This window comes from Xyrauchen texanus, chromosome 37, assembly GCF_025860055.1.
Source record: "Xyrauchen texanus isolate HMW12.3.18 chromosome 37, RBS_HiC_50CHRs, whole genome shotgun sequence".
Classification (NCBI taxonomy): domain Eukaryota; kingdom Metazoa; phylum Chordata; class Actinopteri; order Cypriniformes; family Catostomidae; genus Xyrauchen; species Xyrauchen texanus.
This window is the reverse complement of record NC_068312.1, coordinates 4,321,093-4,341,749: the sequence shown is the minus strand read 5'-3', so window position 1 is coordinate 4,341,749 and position 20,657 is coordinate 4,321,093. Positions and strand designations below refer to the sequence as shown.

Sequence of the window (20,657 nt, the reverse complement as noted above, 5' to 3'; positions counted from 1 at the left end):
GAGTAAAATGAGCCCACCCCTCGTCTCTATGACACTGTGATCCAGAGCTATGTTCAATACAAATCCCTATGCCTTTTCATTTCAGGGGCCGTCCTACACCATTATAAGTCAATTGGGGCATTTTTGGGCAGCTCCTGCCCCCAGGAGTGCAGCTTTTACCCCATATTGAGGTATGCTCTTACAGAGCCTGTCAGCCTGTTCAAATGTGGCAAATCACACGTTTCTCTGAAATCCTCGCTTGGAGCTGTGACGCGTCAAAGTTTGTCTCAATGTTAAGTCTATGTGATTTTTCGGCGCTTTTTTGCCCCTGGGGCAAATACCGTACCCGATAAGCTTATAAAAGTCATAGCACACGTGTCCTCAATAGGCCGTTCGATTTGACACCTCATTAGTGGGTCTACGTCAAGCGGTCGTGGGACGAGTTAGGTGCGAAGTTTTGTTAAGAGATATAAAAATAAAAATAAAAATAAAAACTAGATAGGTACATTTCCTGAAGAAAATGTGAGTGGTGCTTGCCGTGGCAAAACTAGATCAAACAGCATGTTGTAACTTGAAAAGAAAAAAATTACGGTCATAAATAAATCAGCCCAGAAGTCTGTACGATTTTCTGGTGCAGAAATATGTGATTTTTACTCGGTTGCTAGGGTAAGCCCATGTGGTTGCTATGCAGTTACCAAGGTAATACAATACATGGGTCCTTTCCATCCTGAGTGAAATAAGTCAACCCGGAAGTCTGTAGTGTTTTCTGGTGCAGAGATATGTGATTTGTTACTCGGTTGCTAGGGTAACCCCATCTGGTTGCTAGGCAGTTACCATATTGATACTAATGAAGTGTCCTTGCCATCCTGGTTGAAATAAATCAACCCGGAAGTCTGTACTCTTTTCTGGTGCCGAGATATGTGATTTGTTTCTCGGTTGCTAGGGTAACCCCATCTGGTTGCTAGGCAGTTACCATAGTGATAGTAATCAAGTGTCCTTGCGATCCTGAGTGAAATAAATCAACCCGGAAGTCTGTACTCTTTTCTGGTGCCGAGATATGTGATTTGTTTCTCGGTTGCTAGGGTAACCCCATCTGGTTGCTAGGCAGTTACCATAGTGATAGTAATCAAGTGTCCTTGCGATCCTGAGTGAAATAAATCAACCCGGAAGTCAGTACTATTTTGTGGTGCAGAGATATGTGATTTGTTACTCGGTTGCTAGGGTAACCCCATCTGGTTGCTAGGCAGTTACCATAGTGATAGTAATCAAGTGTCCTTGCCATCCTGATTGAAATAAGTCAACCCAGAAGTATCTACGTTTTTCTGATGGTGAGATATGTGATTTGTTACTCGGTTGCTAGGGTAACCCCATGTGGTTGCTAGGCAGTTACCATATTGATACTAATGAAGTGTCCTTGCCATCCTGGTTGAAATAAATCAACCTGGAAGTCTGTACTCTTTTCTGGTGCCGAGATATGTGATTTGTTTCTCGGTTGCTAGGGTAACCCCATCTGGTTGCTAGGCAGTTACCATAGTGATAGTAATGAAGTGTCCTTGCCATCCTGAGTGAAATAAATCAACCCGGAAGTCAGTACTATGTTCTGGTGCAGAGATATGTGATTTGTTACTCGGTTGCTAGGGTAACCCCATCTGGTTGCTAGGCAGTAATCATAGTGATACTAATCAAGTGTCCTTGCCATCCTGATTGAAATAAGTCAACCCGGAAGTCTGTACGTTTTTCTGATGCAGAGATATGTGATTTGTTACTCGGTTGCTAGGGTAAGCTCATGTGGTTGCTAGGCAGTTACCATAGTGATACTAATGAAGTGTCCTTGCCATCCTGATTGAAATAAGTCAACCCGGAAGTCTCTACGTTTTTCTGATGCAGAGATATGTGATTTGTTACTCGGTTGCTAGGGTAACCCCATCTGGTTGCTAGGAAGTTAACATAGTGATACTTATCAAGTGTCCTTGCCATCCTGATTGAAATAAGTCAACCCGGAAGTCTCTATGTTTTTGTGATGCAGAGATATGTGATTTGTTACTCGGTTGCTAGGGTAAGCCCATCTGGTTGCTAGGCAGTTACCATAGTGATACTAATGAAGTGTCCTTGCCATCCTGATTGAAATAAATCAACCCAGAAGTCTCTCTGATTTTCTGGTGCAGAGATATAGTTACTGCTAAACGGTTGCTAGGGTACTCTGTGTAGTTGCTAGGGAGTGGCTTGGCAGCTGCCAATCATGAATCTCCAAAGGCTGCTTGTCAGTATGAATGATATAAACCAACTCCCATGCCTCTGTGACATTCAGAATGGAAGATATCCCTCTATGGATTTTGGTTGTTAAGGTGCTTTCGACAATGGTTGCTAGGGAGGGGCAAGGAAGTGTTGAAGTGATGCATGATTGGCTGTTTGCTGTCCGAGTCAAGCGAGACCACCCTTGTGTTTCTATGACACTTCTATCCGGAGATATCCCTTTGATCTTTTTCAATAGAAGTCTATGGGACTTGTTGCTAAGGTGCTCTTAATGGTTGCTAGGGCGTGGCTTGATAGCTTCACAATGATCCAGAGAGACTGATTGGTTGTCTGAGTAAAATGAGCCCACCCCTCGTCTCTATGACACTGTGATCCAGAGCTATGTTCAATACAAATCCCTATGCCTTTTTCATTTCATGGGCAGTCCTACACCATTATAAGTCAATTGGGGCATTTTTGGGCAGCTCCTGCCCCCAGGGGTGCAACTTTTACCCCATATTGAGGTATGCTCTTACAGAGCCTGCCAGCCTCTTCAAATGTGGCAAATCACACGTTTCTACTGAAATCCTCGCTTGGAGCTGTGACGCGTCAAAGTTTGTCTCAATGTTAAGTCTATGGGATTTTTCGGCGCTTTTTTGCCCCTGGGGCAAATTCCGTACCCCGATACACTATAAAAGTCATAGCACATGTGTCCTCAATAGGCCGTTCGATTTGACACCTCATTCGGTGGGTCTACGCCAAGCGGTCTTGGGACGAGTTAGGTGCCGAAGTTTTGTTAAGAGATATAAAAATAAAAATAAAAATAAAAATAAAAAGTATAATAATAAGTATGTGAGATTACAATAGTGATGCTTTGCAAGCACCACTAATAAAAAGTATAATAATAAGTATGTGAGATTACAATAGTGATGCTTTGCAAGCACCACTAATTAAAAAGTATAATAATAAGTATGTGAGATTACAATAGTGATGCTTTGCAAGCACCACTAATAATAAGTATGTGAGATTACAATAGTGATGCTTTTCAAGCACCACTAATAAGTATGTGAGATTACAATAGTGATGCTTTGCAAGCACCACTAATAAAAATAAAAAGTATAATAAGTATGTGAGATTACAATAGTGATGCTTTTCAAGCACCACTAATAAGTATGTGAGATTACAATAGTGATGCTTTGCAAGCACCACTAATAAAAATAAAAAGTATAATAAGTATGTGAGATTACAATAGTGATGCTTTGCAAGCACCACTAATAATAAGTATGTGAGATTACAATAGTGATGCTTTGCAAGCACCACTAATAAGTATGTGAGATTACAATAGTGATGCTTTGCAAGCACCACTAATAAAAAGTATAATAAGTATGTGAGATTACAATAGTGATGCTTTGCAAGCACCACTAAATAAAAATAATAAGTATGTGAGATTACAATAGTGATGCTTTGCAAGCACCACTAATAAGTATGTGAGATTACAATAGTTATGCTTTGCAAGCACCACTAATAAAAATAATAAGTATGTGAGATTACAATAGTGATGCTTTGCAAGCACCACTAATAAAAATAATAAGTATGTGAGATTACAATAGTGATGCTTTGCAAGCACCACTAATAAGTATGTGAGATTACAATAGTGATGCTTTGCAAGCACCACTAATAAGTATGTGAGATTACAATAGTGATGCTTTGCAAGCACCACTAATAATAAGTATGTGAGATTACAATAGTGATGCTTTGCAAGCACCACTAATAAGTATGTGAGATTACAATAGTGATGCTTTGCAAGCACCACTAATAAGTATGTGAGATTACAATAGTGATGCTTTGCAAGCACCACTAATAAGTATGTGAGATTACAATAGTGATGCTTTGCAAGCACCACTAATAAGTATGTGAGATTACAATAGTGATGCTTTGCAAGCACCACTAATAACTATGTGAGATTACAATAGTGATGCTTTGCAAGCACCACTAATAAGTATGTGAGATTACAATAGTGATGCTTTGCAAGCACCACTAATAAGTATGTGAGATTACAATAGTGATGCTTTGCAAGCACCACTAATAAAAAAAATAAAAATAATAATAAGTATGTGAGATTACAATAGTGATGCTTTGCAAGCACCACTAATAATAAGTATGTGAGATTACAATAGTGATGCTTTGCAAGCACCACTAATAATAAGTATGGCGAATAACAATAGTGATGCCTTGCCTTTGGCAAGCACCACTAATAAAAATAAAAATAAAAAGAAGTATGTGAGATAACAATAGTGATGCTTTGCAAGCACCACTAATAATAAGTATGTGAGATTACAATACTGATGCTTTGCAAGCACCACTAATAATAAGTATGTGAGATTACAATACTGATGCTTTGCAAGCACCACTAATAATAATAAGTATGGCGAATAACAATAGTGATGCCTTGCCTTTGGCAAGCACCACTAATAAGTATGGCGAATAACAATAGTGATGCCTTGCCTTTGGCAAGCACCACTAATAAGTATGTGAGCTTACAATAGTGATGCTTTGCAAGCACCACTATTAATAAGTTTAAGTAGGATTTCAGTAAGTTGGCTCTCACAAGCCAACTTAATAATAAGTTTAAGTAGGATATCAGTAAGTTGGCTCTCACAAGCCAACTTAATAAACAGGGTGCGCCATCTCTGTCTTCGCAAGCATCTTTCTGAAACACGTCACAAAAATCAAGTGAAACTCCGTGAATACTCATCACACAAACATGAAACTTATGTCTAAAGTATCAATACTTCCGAGAATGATGAATTAGTGCTTCAGGTTCAACATCATCACACATTTATAACTGACTGCAGTCTCGCAATCTCAATCAATTAATCTCTGAAATGAATACAGATGCAACAGTACGAAAATAATAAGACTTCACTATGTAGGCCCAAACCTGCAAAAATAATAAATAAATGTATATAAATGTAAATGTATATGAATGTAATAATAAAAAAATAACTAAAGGAATAAATGTCTTGATGATAAAACAAATATAATTTAGTTTTTAATTAAATGTATTCCTGAATTTGTTATTGTATGACTTTATTCCTTTATTATTTTCTATATTTATTATTATTTTTTTTTTTATTATTTATTCATTTATTTTGCATTGTTTTTTATTTATGTTTTCATTTATTTTTTTATTTATTTATTCCCACATACATTTATTTATTTATACATGTATTTACTTTTTACTTTTCTGTGTGCAACATGGAAATGAGGGAGGCGGTCCTTGCGTAGCTCCAGTGCATCATTGGTTGAGAGCTCAATAGAAGCAAATAAGATGGACGTCCCACCTTAGCACCCTCTGTCTCTGACTTAGAATATGCAGGGAAACGTTTTGCAGATAGTCCAACAATTCAGGATGTGCTTTGACATTCATAAGGCATACAGCTCTCCTAAACCATCAATAAGCACCTCTACTATAAATGAAACATAGTCATTTGATGCGTGGTTATCGACTTCATTCACTAAGTTGCACAACTCTCTAGATATATATGTGAAGCGTCAGATATAGATTTTTTTTTATTGCAGAACTTATACATGCATACATAAATGATCAGGGAAATGAATCATGGTTGTATCTTTTACAATGAACAATTATAACAACAGAAAACAATATTATGGATTTGTGGACATCAAAATATGAAGTTATATACACAGAAAAAAAAAGAAAAGCATATGGTTAAATCATATCATTTATGAAACTTGCTCATTTTGTGGTTTTGTTGAAGAAACGGCTCCCCATTTATTTTGTGATTGTAGTATAACCAATAAATCTTGGATTAACTTAAGCTCTTATGTTTTTAGCCCAACAAATAGCTGTAGTTTACTTTACACGATATGGCTATGACCTAACGTCACATCAAAACAAGTCAAGAGTAATCAAGCACGCTTCAATCTACGATAAACCAATGGTAAGCAGGACCAGCCCACATAATTATCATACAAGAGACAGAAATGTAAGAATGAATATTTAAATATGGAAATAAATTACAGGTGGGAATAAATAAATATATATATATATATATATATATATATATATATATATATATATATATATATATAAATATATGAATGCGTAAGTAATAATAATAATAAAAAGAAAGAATAAAAAAGTTTTAAAGAATAATAAGAAAATAATAAATAAAGGAAAAAAGTCTACAAATATATATTCAGGAATAACTTTAATTAAAAGCTAATTATATTTGTTTTATCAAGACATTTATTCTTTTATTTTCTTATTATTACATTTATTTAATTATGTATTTATTTATTATTTTTGCAAGTTTTGTCCCCCATACTTCACAGTTCTCAAAAGATTAAACTCAATGAAACAAACTGCACAGACTGTGCCTTGAATGTCCTATCATGCAATACATCCCTCTTAAAGAGACAGTAACAATTTAGCCTTCGTCCAGAACATTGACAATTCCAAGTAAATGAAAAGTACAAATGGTATTATTTTTAGTTTTTTATTTCACTTTTATGTTTTAAAATGCCACGTTTTTGAATGGCATGTAAAATGTTAAAACAATCACTCAATCTCCATTGTTTCACTGGATCTGTTGCTATTTTAATGATCTAAAATACAAAGCACTGACCATTTAAAGTGAGAGCCTGTACATCTTGAGAGTTATAAACAGTCACAGCTATACAGTGTTATTATGTGCCTAGATAGTCTTTCAAATAAACTTAGTTTACTTCAAAAGTACATTTCTCTCATCATTTACTCACCCTCATTCCATCTCAGATGTGTATTAATTTCTTTCTTCTGCTGAACACAAATTAAGCTTTTTAGAAGAATATCTCAGCCCTTTTGGTCCTTTCAATGCACTTGAATGGTGATCAGAACTCAGAAGGTACAAAAATCACATAAATGCAACATAAAAGTAATCCATACCACTCAAGTGGTTTAATCTATGCCTTCAGTGATATTATAGGTGTGGTTGAGAAACAGATCAATATATATATATATATATATATATATATATATATATATATATATATATATATATATATATATAATTATTTTATTTTATTACTATAAATTGTCCTCCCTGCTCAGGAGGGGTGATATGCTTATGTAAATAACAAAAAAAAAAAAAAAAACAGAAAAAGAACTCTTAAGAGAGAAGAGCGCTTATGAAAGTGAAAGTACAGATTTATAGTAAAAAATGACTTAATTATTGATCTGTTTCTCACCACTTCTCATTTACTTAAGTTGAATCTTTATTCAATTTCTGCAGAAGAAAGTCATACACATCTGGGACTGCATGAGGTAGGAAATGGTCAAATATCCCTTTAACATTCACTTATTTTTACAATGCATAAAATGAAGTCTTAGGACAAAGTGAAAATCTTAGTGAATGCTGAATGTGGAATAATGACATGGAGAGCTTAAATAATTTTCAAGTAATTGCATATATTTTATATTTTTGAAGTGATCTTGTTTTATTGTTATCATCAAGTTCCAGTCTTGTTTCAAGGTTTGGCCTTTCTAAAGCCAACATCAAAGTTTGTCAAGTTCTTCATCTAAAAAACGAGACCACATTACGCCTGTTTTGCGTTCTCTTCACTGGTTGCCCGTGCGTTACCGAGTGAATTTTAAAATTCTTCTTTTGGTGTTTAAATCATTAAACGGTCTGGCCCCTTCTTACCTCTCGGAATTACTAACTGAATATCGTCCAGTTCTGTCTCTCCGGTCTTCTAACCAGAGATTGTTGTGTGTTCCAAAGTCGAAGCTGAGGCGCAGGGGTGAACGGGCTTTTTCAGTAGCTGCTCCAGACTGTGGAATGCACTATCCTTGTGTATTCAGCTCTGCATCATCGTTGTTTGTTTTTAAATCTAAGCTAAAAACGCATCTTTTTGAACTGGCTTATATTCAATGAGGAAGTGTATTGTACGTTTTTTAAACTGTTTTTTATTACAGTTTTTATTTTTATTATTGTTTTATTGTATTGTATTGTCTTATGTCTACTATAGTATGTGCAGCACATTGGACAACCTCGGTTGGGATTAATGGTGCTATATAAATAAAATTGACATTGACATTGACATTAGTTCTGAAGTACTATGCAAAGAATGACTCACATTCGCCCATAGGGGCCATACAGGCCACGCCCAAAAGTCCCATTTTCAAAATGATTTCATTTCCACCCCATTTGTCCAATTCTTCTGAAACTTGGTGTATATGCCTCATTTCTCATGGGGAATAAAAAAGCCTCAAGGACCCATAATTTCCACCATGATAGATTTTCCTGTAAAGTGAAAATTTTGGAAAACCTAAAGATCATCTTCTCCTAAACTATAGCTCCAATTGACTTGAAATGTGGTACCCATGTGTAGGATTGATGTCTTTCAATTTCTTACTTAGCAAAAATGAATATAACACAAAATGGCTGAAAGGGGCATATTTATGTAAATGTCTACATTGCCTCAATATACACTCACCTAAAGGATTATTAGGAACACCATACTAATACTGTGTTTGACCCCCTTTCGCCTTCAGAACTACCTTAATTCTACGTGGCATTGATTCAACAAGGTGCTGAAAGCATTCTTTAGAAATGTTGGCCCATATTGATAGGATAGCATCTTGCAGTTGATGGAGATTTGTGGGATGCACATCCAGGGCACGAAGCTCCCGTTCCACCACATCCCAAAGATGCTCTATTGGGTTGAGATCTGGTGACTGTGGGGGCCATTTTAGTACAGTGAACTCATTGTCATGTTCAAGAAACCAATTTGAAATGATTCGAGCTTTGTGACATGGTGCATTATCCTGCTGGAAGTAGCCATCAGAGGATGGGTACATGGTGGCCATAATGGGATGGACATGGTCAGAAACAATGCTCAGGTAGGCCGTGGCATTTAAACGATGCCCAATTGGCACTAAGGGGCCTAAAGTGTGCCAAGAAAACATCCCCCACACCATTACACCACCACCACCACCAGCCTGCACAGTGGTACAAGGCATGATTTATCCATGTTCTCATTCTGTTTACGCCAAATTCTGACTCGACCATCTGAATGTCTCAACAGAAATCGAGACTCATCAGACCAGGCAACATTTTTCCAGTCTTCAACTGTCCAATTTTGGTGAGCTCTTGCAAATTGTAGCCTCTTTTTCCTATTTGTAGTGGAGATGAGTGGTACCCGGTGGGGTCCTCTGCTGTTGTAGCCCATCCGCCTCAAGGTTGTGCATGTTGTGGCTTCACAAATGCTTTGCTGCATACCTCGGTTGTAACGAGTGGTTATTTCAGGCAAAGTTGCTCTTCTATCAGCTTGAATCAGTCGGCCCATTCTCCTCTGACCTCTAGCATCAACAAGGAATTTTCACCCACAGGACTGCCGCATACTGGATGTTTTTCACTTTTCACACCATTCTTTGTAAACCCTAGAAATGGTTGTGCGTGAAAATCCCAGTAACTGAGCAGATTGTGAAATACTCAGACCGGCCCGTCTGGCACCAACAACCATGCCACGCTCAAAATTGCTTAAATCACCTTTCTTTCCCATTCTGACATTCAGTTTGGAGTTCAGGAGATTGTCTTGACCAGGACCACACCCCTAAATGCATTGAAGTAACTGCCATGTGATTGGTTGATTAGATAATTGCATTAATGAAAAATTTAACAGGTGTTCCTAATAATCCTTTAGGTGAGTGTATATGTCAATATATCAAATGTCATTTTGACTGATGGTTTTTCAAACCTAACATTTTTCAAGATGACATCACTCTGAAGTACTATGCAAAGAATGGCCCACATTCGCCCTTAGGGGGCGCTACAGGCCATGCCCAAATGTCCCATTTTCAGGTCAAACATTTTCTAATTTTGTACATTGATACTACAGGCCAACGGTAACCCCTAAACCAATAATGGCCAACATTTGCCCTTAGGGGCACTACAGGCCATGCCGAAAAGAGCTATTTTCTGGTCAAAAATGTTCTAATTGAGTACCTTGTTACCACAGGCCAACAGGAAACACCACACCAAGAATGGCCCACAATCGCCTTATGGGGCGCTACAAGCCTTGCCCAAATGTCCTATTTTCAAAGTGATGTCATTTCCACCCCATTTATTCAATTCTTCTGAAACTTAATGTACATACCTCATTTCTCATTGGGAACAAAAAAGCCTCAAGGATCCATAAGGTCCTGCATGATGGATTTTCCTCTACAATGAAAATAGGATTAAGACAGAAAGACATGTTTTTTGGATTCCTCCATTGGGAGGGTTTAACCCCAACCCTCCACTGATCAATTTTGAATGATTTGCCATTTTGAGGAAGAATTGCATTGTTGCTTGCAGCTATATTTAAATTTGCATCTGTGCTATTTAGGGCTGCACAATTAATCGAAATAAAATTGAAACCGTGATATGACCATGTGCGATTATTAAACTGGAAGGGTTATTATTTGCACTGCAATCTTTATTAAGTTAGAGCATTGTTGGTGTTTTCAGAGTGGTTCTGCACTAAACAACTCCCTCTCATGCTTACAGTTACAGAAGTGCTCTGAGTTCGGTTCCTTTTGCTTATGTGCTCTAAACGCTTTATTTACACTAAACTGGCGCATCCTGCGTGAAGCGTTTTTTTTATTATTATCTGCGGTAGCAGCATCTCGGTCTCCGCAAGGCACAGGTATCATAATAATAACGCGGAATATAAGATGTCAAATAATTCAAACATCTTTATTAAATGCTTGCTGAGCAAACAGCATTAACAGTAACACCTGTAGAGTCCAGAAACTTCTCTTCCATTCCTCCAGTCTCCCGTCATTTGTTTACCTCACGAGAGAGCGTGTCGCCCTTATTACACTCCCTGAGGGAACAAGTGAAAACAGAACTAATATTACCAACATCCAAGTAAATGAAAAGGAAGGAACATGCATAAAATAAATCTATATTAAATATTCAGTTACTATACTATAATGCATTAATCAATTAAATATAATAAAATAATGAATAAAAATAATTTAATTAAATGGTGACAAACTAACCAAAATTTTCACTTTCAAATTTAATTACACAAAAGGGTTATCAGTTCAAATCCAGTTTGACATTAAGCCTCATTCTTTAGGACTATCTTATATACAGTAAAGAATAATTTGTATAAGCCAACTAGTTTTTAAGGCCTAGAATAAAGAGTAACATTTATATTTAAAAAATGTATTTTGTTTAATCATTGTTCAATCAACCAACATTATTTTTGACTGCAAAAACTAGGCAACAACTTGGTTGGTTTTACAAACAGGGAAATATAGTTAACAATGACATTGAGCAGAAAGCTTACATAGAACCAGTTTTGACAGAGCTGCTGATAAAATGTTAAATGATCAGCATCGATTTATGAGATGAAAAGAAAATTGGAGATCGTATAGGATGTTAAAATCCTGATTGGAGTATCCCTAATATTCAAGTTGACTGTGTTTCAAAAACGAATGATGATGATTAGTGTGCTGAAACCCTATCACAAAATGGACAAAAACAGGTACATGGTGGATGGTAACATTTGGATATGAAGAAGACTTTGTTTCACTGTTTAAATATTTATTTGTTTGTGGTTTGTGAAAAAAGGTCTCAGTTTGGTTCTTTTTAAGAGGGTTCAAGTGTGAAATTCCCAGTAGCCTTTTTGCAGTTGAACATGTGGAAAACATTACCATCATAATCGCAGTTCAAATCGCAATCGCAATATTTTTCAAAATAATCGTAATATGACTTTTTGTCCAAATTTTAAATTTGCATCTGCTGCATGTACACAAGCCGCAAGACATTACAAATGTATCCATCTGCATTACAAATGTATCCATCTGTATCCATTTTGTGTATCCAAATGTATTCACAAAATTTGACACAGCATCCTAAAGATGCAGTATAAACATGTGAATTGTAACACTTTGAAAATCATGCCTTGAAATTCTTGCATTTGGAGGTTCAGTTCTGTCCAGTTGTATTTGAAACCTGCTGAGACTGGTTTGTTTACACAATCTGTGCTGCCTGTACAACTGTAAGGTACTTGTACAGCTAGAGCTACGCATAGTGCCCTCTGCTGACTGCGACTTGCAAAAACATGAAGGTGGTACTTTGTGCTTGAATTGCCTCATTGGTAGGAAAATTCCACATGGAATTTACTTAAGGTCAGAGGGCATGATTCATTGTGATAAACACATTTGATGAGATGAATCCTGGGATACTTTTTCTAACTCTATTTAAGAAGTTTCCATGGATGTTCAGAAAAAAATAACCTCCTGCCTCTTTTTTTTAATTTTTTTTTATATTCCAGGTTGGTCCCATTGAGATTTTAATCTTTTTTTACAGGAGTGACCTGGCCTAGAAAGGCAGCAACCAAATATTGACAGCATATAAAACAACATGTAAAAGCATGATAATAATTTTCAACAATTGCAATCAAAAGATTCTAGTTCCTTAGAGTTAACAATCATTTTAAATTCACTAAGAGTAATAAGATCTTTACGTTTAAGGACAGATTGCAAGTTGTTCCAAAAAAATGGTGTTGAAAACCGAATGGCATTTTTACCCATTTCAGAGTAAGCTTTAGCAAAAGTCATGAATACAAAATCCTAAGAAAATCTAATATAGTTTTATCTACAGCTTGTATCACATCAAAAGCATTTTGCAAACACTTTAAAGCTGTGCTTATGGTGGATTCACAGCAAAACATTACATTGACTAAGTTTACATGGAGACTAGAAAGTGGTTATTGCGAGAAAACAGCGCTTCGGTTTACATGCACTGTACAGTATAATCGGTGTACCCTTTATTCCCGCTTACATTCAACTCGGTCAGTAACCGGCTTTCTCCACAACAACTTATCTTCCCTGCGACGCTTCTGTAAATAACAAACATGGGATCCGAGGAAGACTTTGTTATTTTATTCTCCATTGCTTCTCTTTATTTCCAGATATTCCACAACTGTTGCTGTGTTGGTTTCCTTCGCTTTCTATCGCAAACTGCAGCTGTATAGCGACGCAATGTTGGTGTTGCCTTATGTACAAATTTCCCAATTTATGACTGCATAGACATGGATGTGAGGGACAGTTGATATTTTACATTGCTGTGTATAAATGGGTATAGTTTATAGTGTTTGTGAATTTACCACTGTACTCCCAGAATTGTTGAATTCTTTCCACTTTGTTGACATGTTAAGCTCTACCCTATGATGTTGTTATCCCAGTTTATTCTAAGAAGGCACACTCTTCAAACACCCATCAGAACACTTCTTATGTGTTTAAATGGCCACATTAAGCCGCGTTCTCTGAGAGAATCCTAGGGGTGTTAAACCACTTTCTTTTAATCCCTTAAGCGGCATATGGAAATAAGTAGTCTAGTTTACTTGACGTTTCAGATTGCCGCTTTCTGCAAAAAAAAAGCCTGGAATAAAACATTTTCTTAAGTGCATGTAAAGCAGTCATTATTATCATCTTAAAAATGGAAAGATGAATTTGGAAACTTATCCCCCATAAATATACGGTATGTATGTGCTTATATTTTCACATACATATAAATGAGAGAGAGAGAGAATTAAAGAGGACCAAGAACTGATCCTTGTGGTACCCCTTTACAAACCATCAGTATCAGATAGGTTACCATCGACCTTAACTGCCTGGGTTCTGTCTGTTATATAGCTAGGTAGTAAAACATCCTAGCATTATCAGAAAAGTCTGAATTAACCAGGCGCTGCATTTAAATATCATGGTCAATAACTTTGTCAATAACTGGTTTGGTCAGCCAGGTTCCAGATAAATCAACAATTTTCCCTGAGGTCCACTTATAATTTTAGTTAAGTTTTATGTGCCAAAACAGTCACGATTTAGGAAAATATGATAATTTTCCACCCTGTCTCTGGACCTCTGTCTGAAACACTTGTTTTGGCCTCAGTGTCTCTTTTAAAACTTCAATGTAAATGACCATTGTTATGATTGGCTAAAATCATGCAGCCCCTCGAATACAGCGATGTATTTGAAACCCAGTCTGAAGAGTAAGAACCAGCTCCACAACAATAAAAAATGAAGTTTCAGGGTATACACAATACATACCCAGCACATTGCGTTCGAAAGTATCAAATTATTTACTCATGCTGACATACAGACGTACATCTAGTTCATGTATACATAGACCAACAATTTCAAATAGTGCCGATGGTGCAAAATGATACTGTAAACAGCAAGATACAGAATGGAGGTCTCCTATTTAGAGTTATAATTTGACATTGTGTCTTTTAAAATCTGCTTGAGATGTGTGATAATGATCAAAGAAGTTAGTCTATTGCATGTTTATGGAGAAAAAGGTTTAAAAATAGTCCAGATGGGCACAAGAAGGTGTCCTGTGTAAGCCCCCTCTAGTGTAGAGTAAGCCCATCTGTCTTGTTCTCTCATCTTTGCTATTGTTGGTGCTATTGAGTGCTATTGGGTGGGCTGAGGGTGCAATGATGTAAAAGTAGGCGTTGATGTCTTGTTGTAGAGGCAGTCATGTGCTGATGTGTTCATCTGTGTGACATCACAAAGTAGGGAAAATTCAAAGTCCTTTTTGCAGCTTGATTTAAATAAATGCTCTTATTTGTATTAACACTCTGGGGTCGACGGACACGCCGGCGCGTCCTGCTGGATTTTTCAGAAGTGTAAGACATCATTAGAGACTATAAAGGGTCTAATTTTATTTGTGTACACTCACAATAACAACAAAGTATTGTGCTTTTGTAAAATAAAGAAAATAAAAAGGGTGAGCTGTAAGCAGTCTCTGGGCTAGCGGGCTTGCGGTCATATATCTGAAACAAGTCACAAAAATTAACTGAAGCTCCACGAATACTTATCACACAAACATGAAACATATGTCTAAAGATAGCCGAGGATACAAATTCGGACGAGTAAGTCATTTAGTTTTAATTAGTTGACATGCTATTTTATATAAACGTACATATTTTACTAGTGGGACTGTTTCCAGACTTGCCAGCCAGGATTCAGAGTAAGTTTTAGTTACATTTAAATGCTGTTTCGGCTAAACCAGGTATTTAAATTGTATGTTGTTTGATATAAATATGATATGCAATATGATATAAAAATAATATGAATGTTTAGATTATATTTTAACTAGTGTTTATGCTGCCTCATTATCATCAACCAAGCTTGTGCTTGCAAATATGTGTTCAGGTTAAATGAGTAAAATGCACTTTAAATATGCCCATTTTAGAAAATCAGCATATTATAATGATTTCTGAAGTATAATGTGACACTGAAGACTGCATTAATGATGCTAAAAATTCAGCTTTGATCACAAATTGCATTTTACAATATATTCAAATAGAAAACTGTTCTTTTAAATTGTAAAAAATTGTTAAAAATATCACTGTTTTTACTGTACTTTGGATCAAATAAATGCAGCCTTGGTGAGCAGAAGAGACTTCTTTTAAACGGTAGTGTAGGTCTAAAATTAAGTTAAGTCTTTATGTAAAGAAAATGTAGTCAGATTACTTTTTAACTTAAGGGGAGGGGCCCAAGGGAGGGAACTTTTGTCTCCTCAGGTGTGAATTACAATCAATATTCATTATAGTTCACGCCTCCGCATATGACCTTTCTAACACTCATAGTGTCTTACAAAAGTTAAATTACTATGTTGTTTTTTATGAATGAGTGATCAGGATGGTTTTCAAATCATTTTGTAGCAGAAACTCTAGGCTACAAGATCCAGTTCTCAAAAGGCTTGTGGACAAATCTTTAGTATGTGTTATATGGCCCTATTTCAATGATTTACTAATTTAGTTTTTTCATGGTTTCAAAAACCATGCATAAATGTTATTTTCTCAAAAATTCAAACATGTACACACATGTTGCTCACATATTATTGTAGCCCAGTTTGTGCTGAATACAGTGTTATCAGACTTTAGCCATTAATGTGTTTTTAACCAACTGAAAAAAAGCACAAATGTCAAGGCATGTCAAATCTTCTCCAGGGCCCAAAACACCCTCAGACCCCAGAGGGTTAAGGAGGAAGTTTTGAGTTTTGAAAGTTACTTTTTTTATAATGTACAATGAACTCTTACATGTCAAAAGATCATGCAAAATGTTGTTCCTTATGTCATGACCCCTTTAAACTACAAACATTTAGATGAATAATTCCCGTGCACATCCTGTTTTTAAAATCAGCTGAAGTAATATCCTGTGAAATAGTATTTGGGCCTGGATTAGGCTAAACATTTCTAGATATTAATAATAATAAAACTAGAATAATATATACCTAGAATATTTTGGATAAATAATTAAAAAAAAATGTATAAACTGATCATTTAAAATCAGAAAACGGAGGATGAAGGGTGGAGGCCAAGCTTAACATGTTTAGTGACTTTGTTTATGAAGATTGAAGATGGGTAAATTTGGTGAAGCATTAGTGAGAAAGAGTGGTCCCAGGGAGATGAAAGGATGGAAGGTAGGGGATATGATTGGAACAGTCAGCCAGCAGCAGCAAGGGTGTTGGACAGTGTGGAAGGGGGCATCTGATAGAGTTCTAGTGTGACTTGTGGAAGGTACCCCAGGCAATGCAAAGTTTTCGAATAAGATCCATCCTATGATAGTCTTCGAAGCCCTGGATATTTGCCTCTGTGGTATGGCAAAGAGCAGAGTTGTACCCTCTGTGAGGCCCCAAGAGCAAATCTGTAGCACATGTTCGCTGTGTGCAAGACTGCCTTGGCACAAGGACAGCACAGCATGATTAGGTTCTGCGAAAACTGGCAGAGATCCTAGAGGCGTTTAGAGGCAAATAAAGGCCACCATGCTCCTCCGAGGAAGTTCATTGACTTTGTTAAAAAGGGAGGTGCCACAAGGCACCGCACAGAGGAAAGCGATTGGTTTATGGCAGTTAACGTTGACCATCAGATGAAATTTCCTTCTGAGGTCGCCATTACACTTTGAGGTCTGACATAGTGTCATGTTCGGTGTCAGCTAGAAAAGTCATAGTGATTGAGCTTACTGTCCCATGGGAAGAGGTAATGGAGGAAGCCTATGTGAAGAAGAAACTAAAATATGCTGATCGCAGAAAAATTTTAAATGCAGGAAAAATTGTTGTAACAGTGTGATTAAACAAGCAGAAAGAATCTATACATACAAAGCAACCAAACTAGAATTTCCTAAATGCTTAGTGTGCTGAAAGGAATTGGTTAAGAATACCCCCAAAACAATCAATGAGTTGTCCATTCCAGGTATCAAAAAATGCTAAAAACTTCCAAAGTCGTCTTTTATATGCTTCAAGGAAGCATATAAAAGTTTAAATCTTTAAACAAAATTACTTAAAACAAATGAAGACAGGTGCTAACAAAGACACATGCTGGAATCTTGAATTGCAGCCATCTTGGATGACAATGAGAACACTGAAGGTAAACATGATTTTCATGCCATATATCTGATGTGTGATGTGTTTTTCTGTTGTAGTGAATTACAGAGGTTCAATTGGCTTCGGTCAGGACAGCATCTATTCTTTACCTGGAAACATCGGCACACAGGACGTAAAAGATGTGCAGGTAAAACTGAGCTAATTTGAGTCTAAACGCATCTCATAATAAGATTTGCAGCAGTCTTTGGCTGGGCGTACACAGTGCAAGTTCTTAAACTCTGGAGGTTGTGAGCCTGATAATCGTACAGATGCAGTGGTACACGACACAATGACCTGGCGAATTCTGGGCCAATCACATTTATTTTCATGTTGTTTATCATTATAAAACATAATGCCTGACGAGGGGGAGATTGCTTTAATTCTTTGAGGCAGTAATAGCTTGTTATTTAGAAAATAAAAAAGAGGATGTACTTGGCCATTGGCTGTTAACTAAAAAAATCTCAATCATTTACTCTTTTTCTTTCTTTTTTTTTTTTTACAATTATGAATAATTATTCCAAATGCTGTTTGAAATTTGACCGATTTGGATTTCGAGGGGAGGCTGTCTGATTTCATGGCTACATAGATCAATCATCGTATCAGTGTGTTACTGTCAATTACTGCATAATAAGAAAGAACACAAAGTACAAGATTAAAAAGTAAGTGCACAAAATCGGCACACCATTTCTGCCAGTCAGGGCATGAGTTGAAGGGGGACGTTAGGGGATGCCTTTCCCCTTGTTGAAAGAAACTGCAAAAACCACCCTCCCTTACCATCCCCTTTAGATAAGTTGTGTAATGTAATACTTAGAGAATTCAATTATTTTACTTTCATGATTAGTTCTATGTTTGATAAATAACAGAAGTTTGACATGTTTGGGGTTGCCAGATATCAAGATGTGAAATCCCCCCAATCAGATCTTTACAGTTTCTCTCGCCGGTGTTCTGAAAACACTGGTAAACAGGGATGCTGGCGATATTTCTTTCCAGTGTTCACATGAAACTTGAGCCACTAACTAGTTTTCATAATTTTCACACCGTTTCAAAAACAAGAGAACATTTTAAGGAATTATTTTTACTGTCTTAAAAACTCAAACATTTCAGGTTTTCATCAATAAAACGCTTTTGTGTGGGGGCATGTCATATTCATCAATCATAAATACATAAAAATATATGTTTTAATACACACATAAATATAAAGGTGGGCGATATGACCAAAATCATATATAACAATACGAGTAATTTTATAACACAATAATGGTATATCCATCCATCCATCTTCAACCGCTTATCCGAAGTCGGATCGCTAGGGAGGCGGCCAGGGGGCATCCTTACCAGATGCCCAAACCACCTCAACTAACACCTTTCGATGCAAAGGAGCAGCGGCTCTACTCCGAGCTCCTCACGGATGACTGAGCTCCTCACCCTATCTCTAAGGGAGAAGCCCGCCACCCTTCTGAGGAAGCCCATTTCGGCCGCTTGTACTCGCGACCTAGTTCTTTCGGTCATGACCCAGCCTTCATGACCATAGGCGAGGAACAAAAATTGACCGGTAGATCGAGAGCTTTGCCTTCCGGGTCAGCTCTCTTTTTATGACAACGGTGTGATAGAGCGAGTGCAATACCTGCCCCGATTCTCCGGCCAACCTCCCGCTCCATTGGCCCCTCACTCCTGAACAAGACCCCAAGGTACTTGAACTCCTTCACTTGGGGCAATACCTCCTTCCCTACCTGGAGTACGCACATCGGTTTCCTGCTGAGAACCATGGCCTCAGATTTAGAGGTGCTAATCCTCATCCCAGCCGCTTCACACTCGACTGCCAAGTGATCCAGTGAGAGCTGAAGGTCACGAACCGATGATGACATGAAGACAACATCATCTGCAAAAAGCAGCGATGAGATCCCCAGCCCACCGAACCGCACACCTTCCCCACCCCGACTACGCCTCGATATCCTGTCCATGAATATCACAAACAGGATTGGTGTCAAAGCGCAGCCTTGGCGGAGACCAACCCCCACAGGGAATGAACTCGACTTCGTGCCGAGGACCCATACACAGCTCTCGCTTTGGACGTACAGGGATTGGATCGCCCCCACCCACCCCGTACTCCCGCAGCACCTCCCACAGTCTCTACCGGGGGACCCGGTCATACGCCTTCTCCAGATCCACAAAACACACGTAGACCAGTCTCTGGCATACTCCCAGGCCCCCTCCAGGATCCTTGCGAGAGTAAAGATCTGGTCCATCGTTCCACGGCCAGGACGTAAACCGCATTGTTCCTCTTCAATCTGAGGTTCGACAATCGTCCGAACCCTCCTCTCCAGCACCTTGGAGTAAACTTTACCAGGGAGGCTGAGAAGTGTGTTACCCCTGTAGTTGGCACACAATCTCTGATTCCCCTTTTTGAAGAGGGGGACCACCACCCCGTTCTGCCATTCCTTAGGCACTGTCCCAGATTTCCACGCAATGTTGAAGAGGCGTGTCATCCATGACACCCCCTCCACATCCAAAGCTTTCAGCATTTCTGGTCGGATCTCATCAATCCCCGGGGCTTTGGCACTGCGGAGTTGTTTGACTACCTCAGTGACCTCCCCCAGGGAAATAGAATCTGATCCCCCATCAGCCTCCAGCTCTGCCTCTAGCATAGAGGGCGTGTTGGGATTTAGGAGTTCTTCAAATTGTTCCTTCCACCGCCCAATAACCTCCTCGGTTGAGGTCAACAGTGTCCCATCTTTGCTGTATACAGCTTGGATGGTTCCCTGTTTCCCCCTCCTAAGGTGGTGGACTGTTTTCCAGAAGCACTGTGGACCGAATGTCCTTCTCCATGGCTTCTCTGAACTTTTCCCACACCCACTGCTTTGCCTCCCTCACGGCCGAGGCCGCAGCCCTTCGGGCCTGTCGGTACCTTGCAACTGCCTCCGGAGACCTCCGGGACAACAAATCCCGGAAGGCCTCTTTCTTCAGTCGGACGGCTTCCCTAACCACCAGTGTCCATCACGGTGTTCGAGGGTTACC

The 20,657-nt window shown here is 38.0% G+C and overlaps 1 protein-coding gene across 1 annotated transcript in view; it reads left to right on the top strand.

The window, feature by feature from the left end:
- Positions 1–20,657, top strand: part of apeh (acylaminoacyl-peptide hydrolase) — a 159,994-nt gene that overhangs the window by 86,127 nt on the left and 53,210 nt on the right. The window contains exon 19 of the mRNA XM_052108107.1: positions 17,702–17,790. Within this exon, the coding sequence (XP_051964067.1) occupies positions 17,702–17,790 (89 nt within the window). The remainder of the gene's footprint in view (positions 1–17,701; positions 17,791–20,657) is intronic.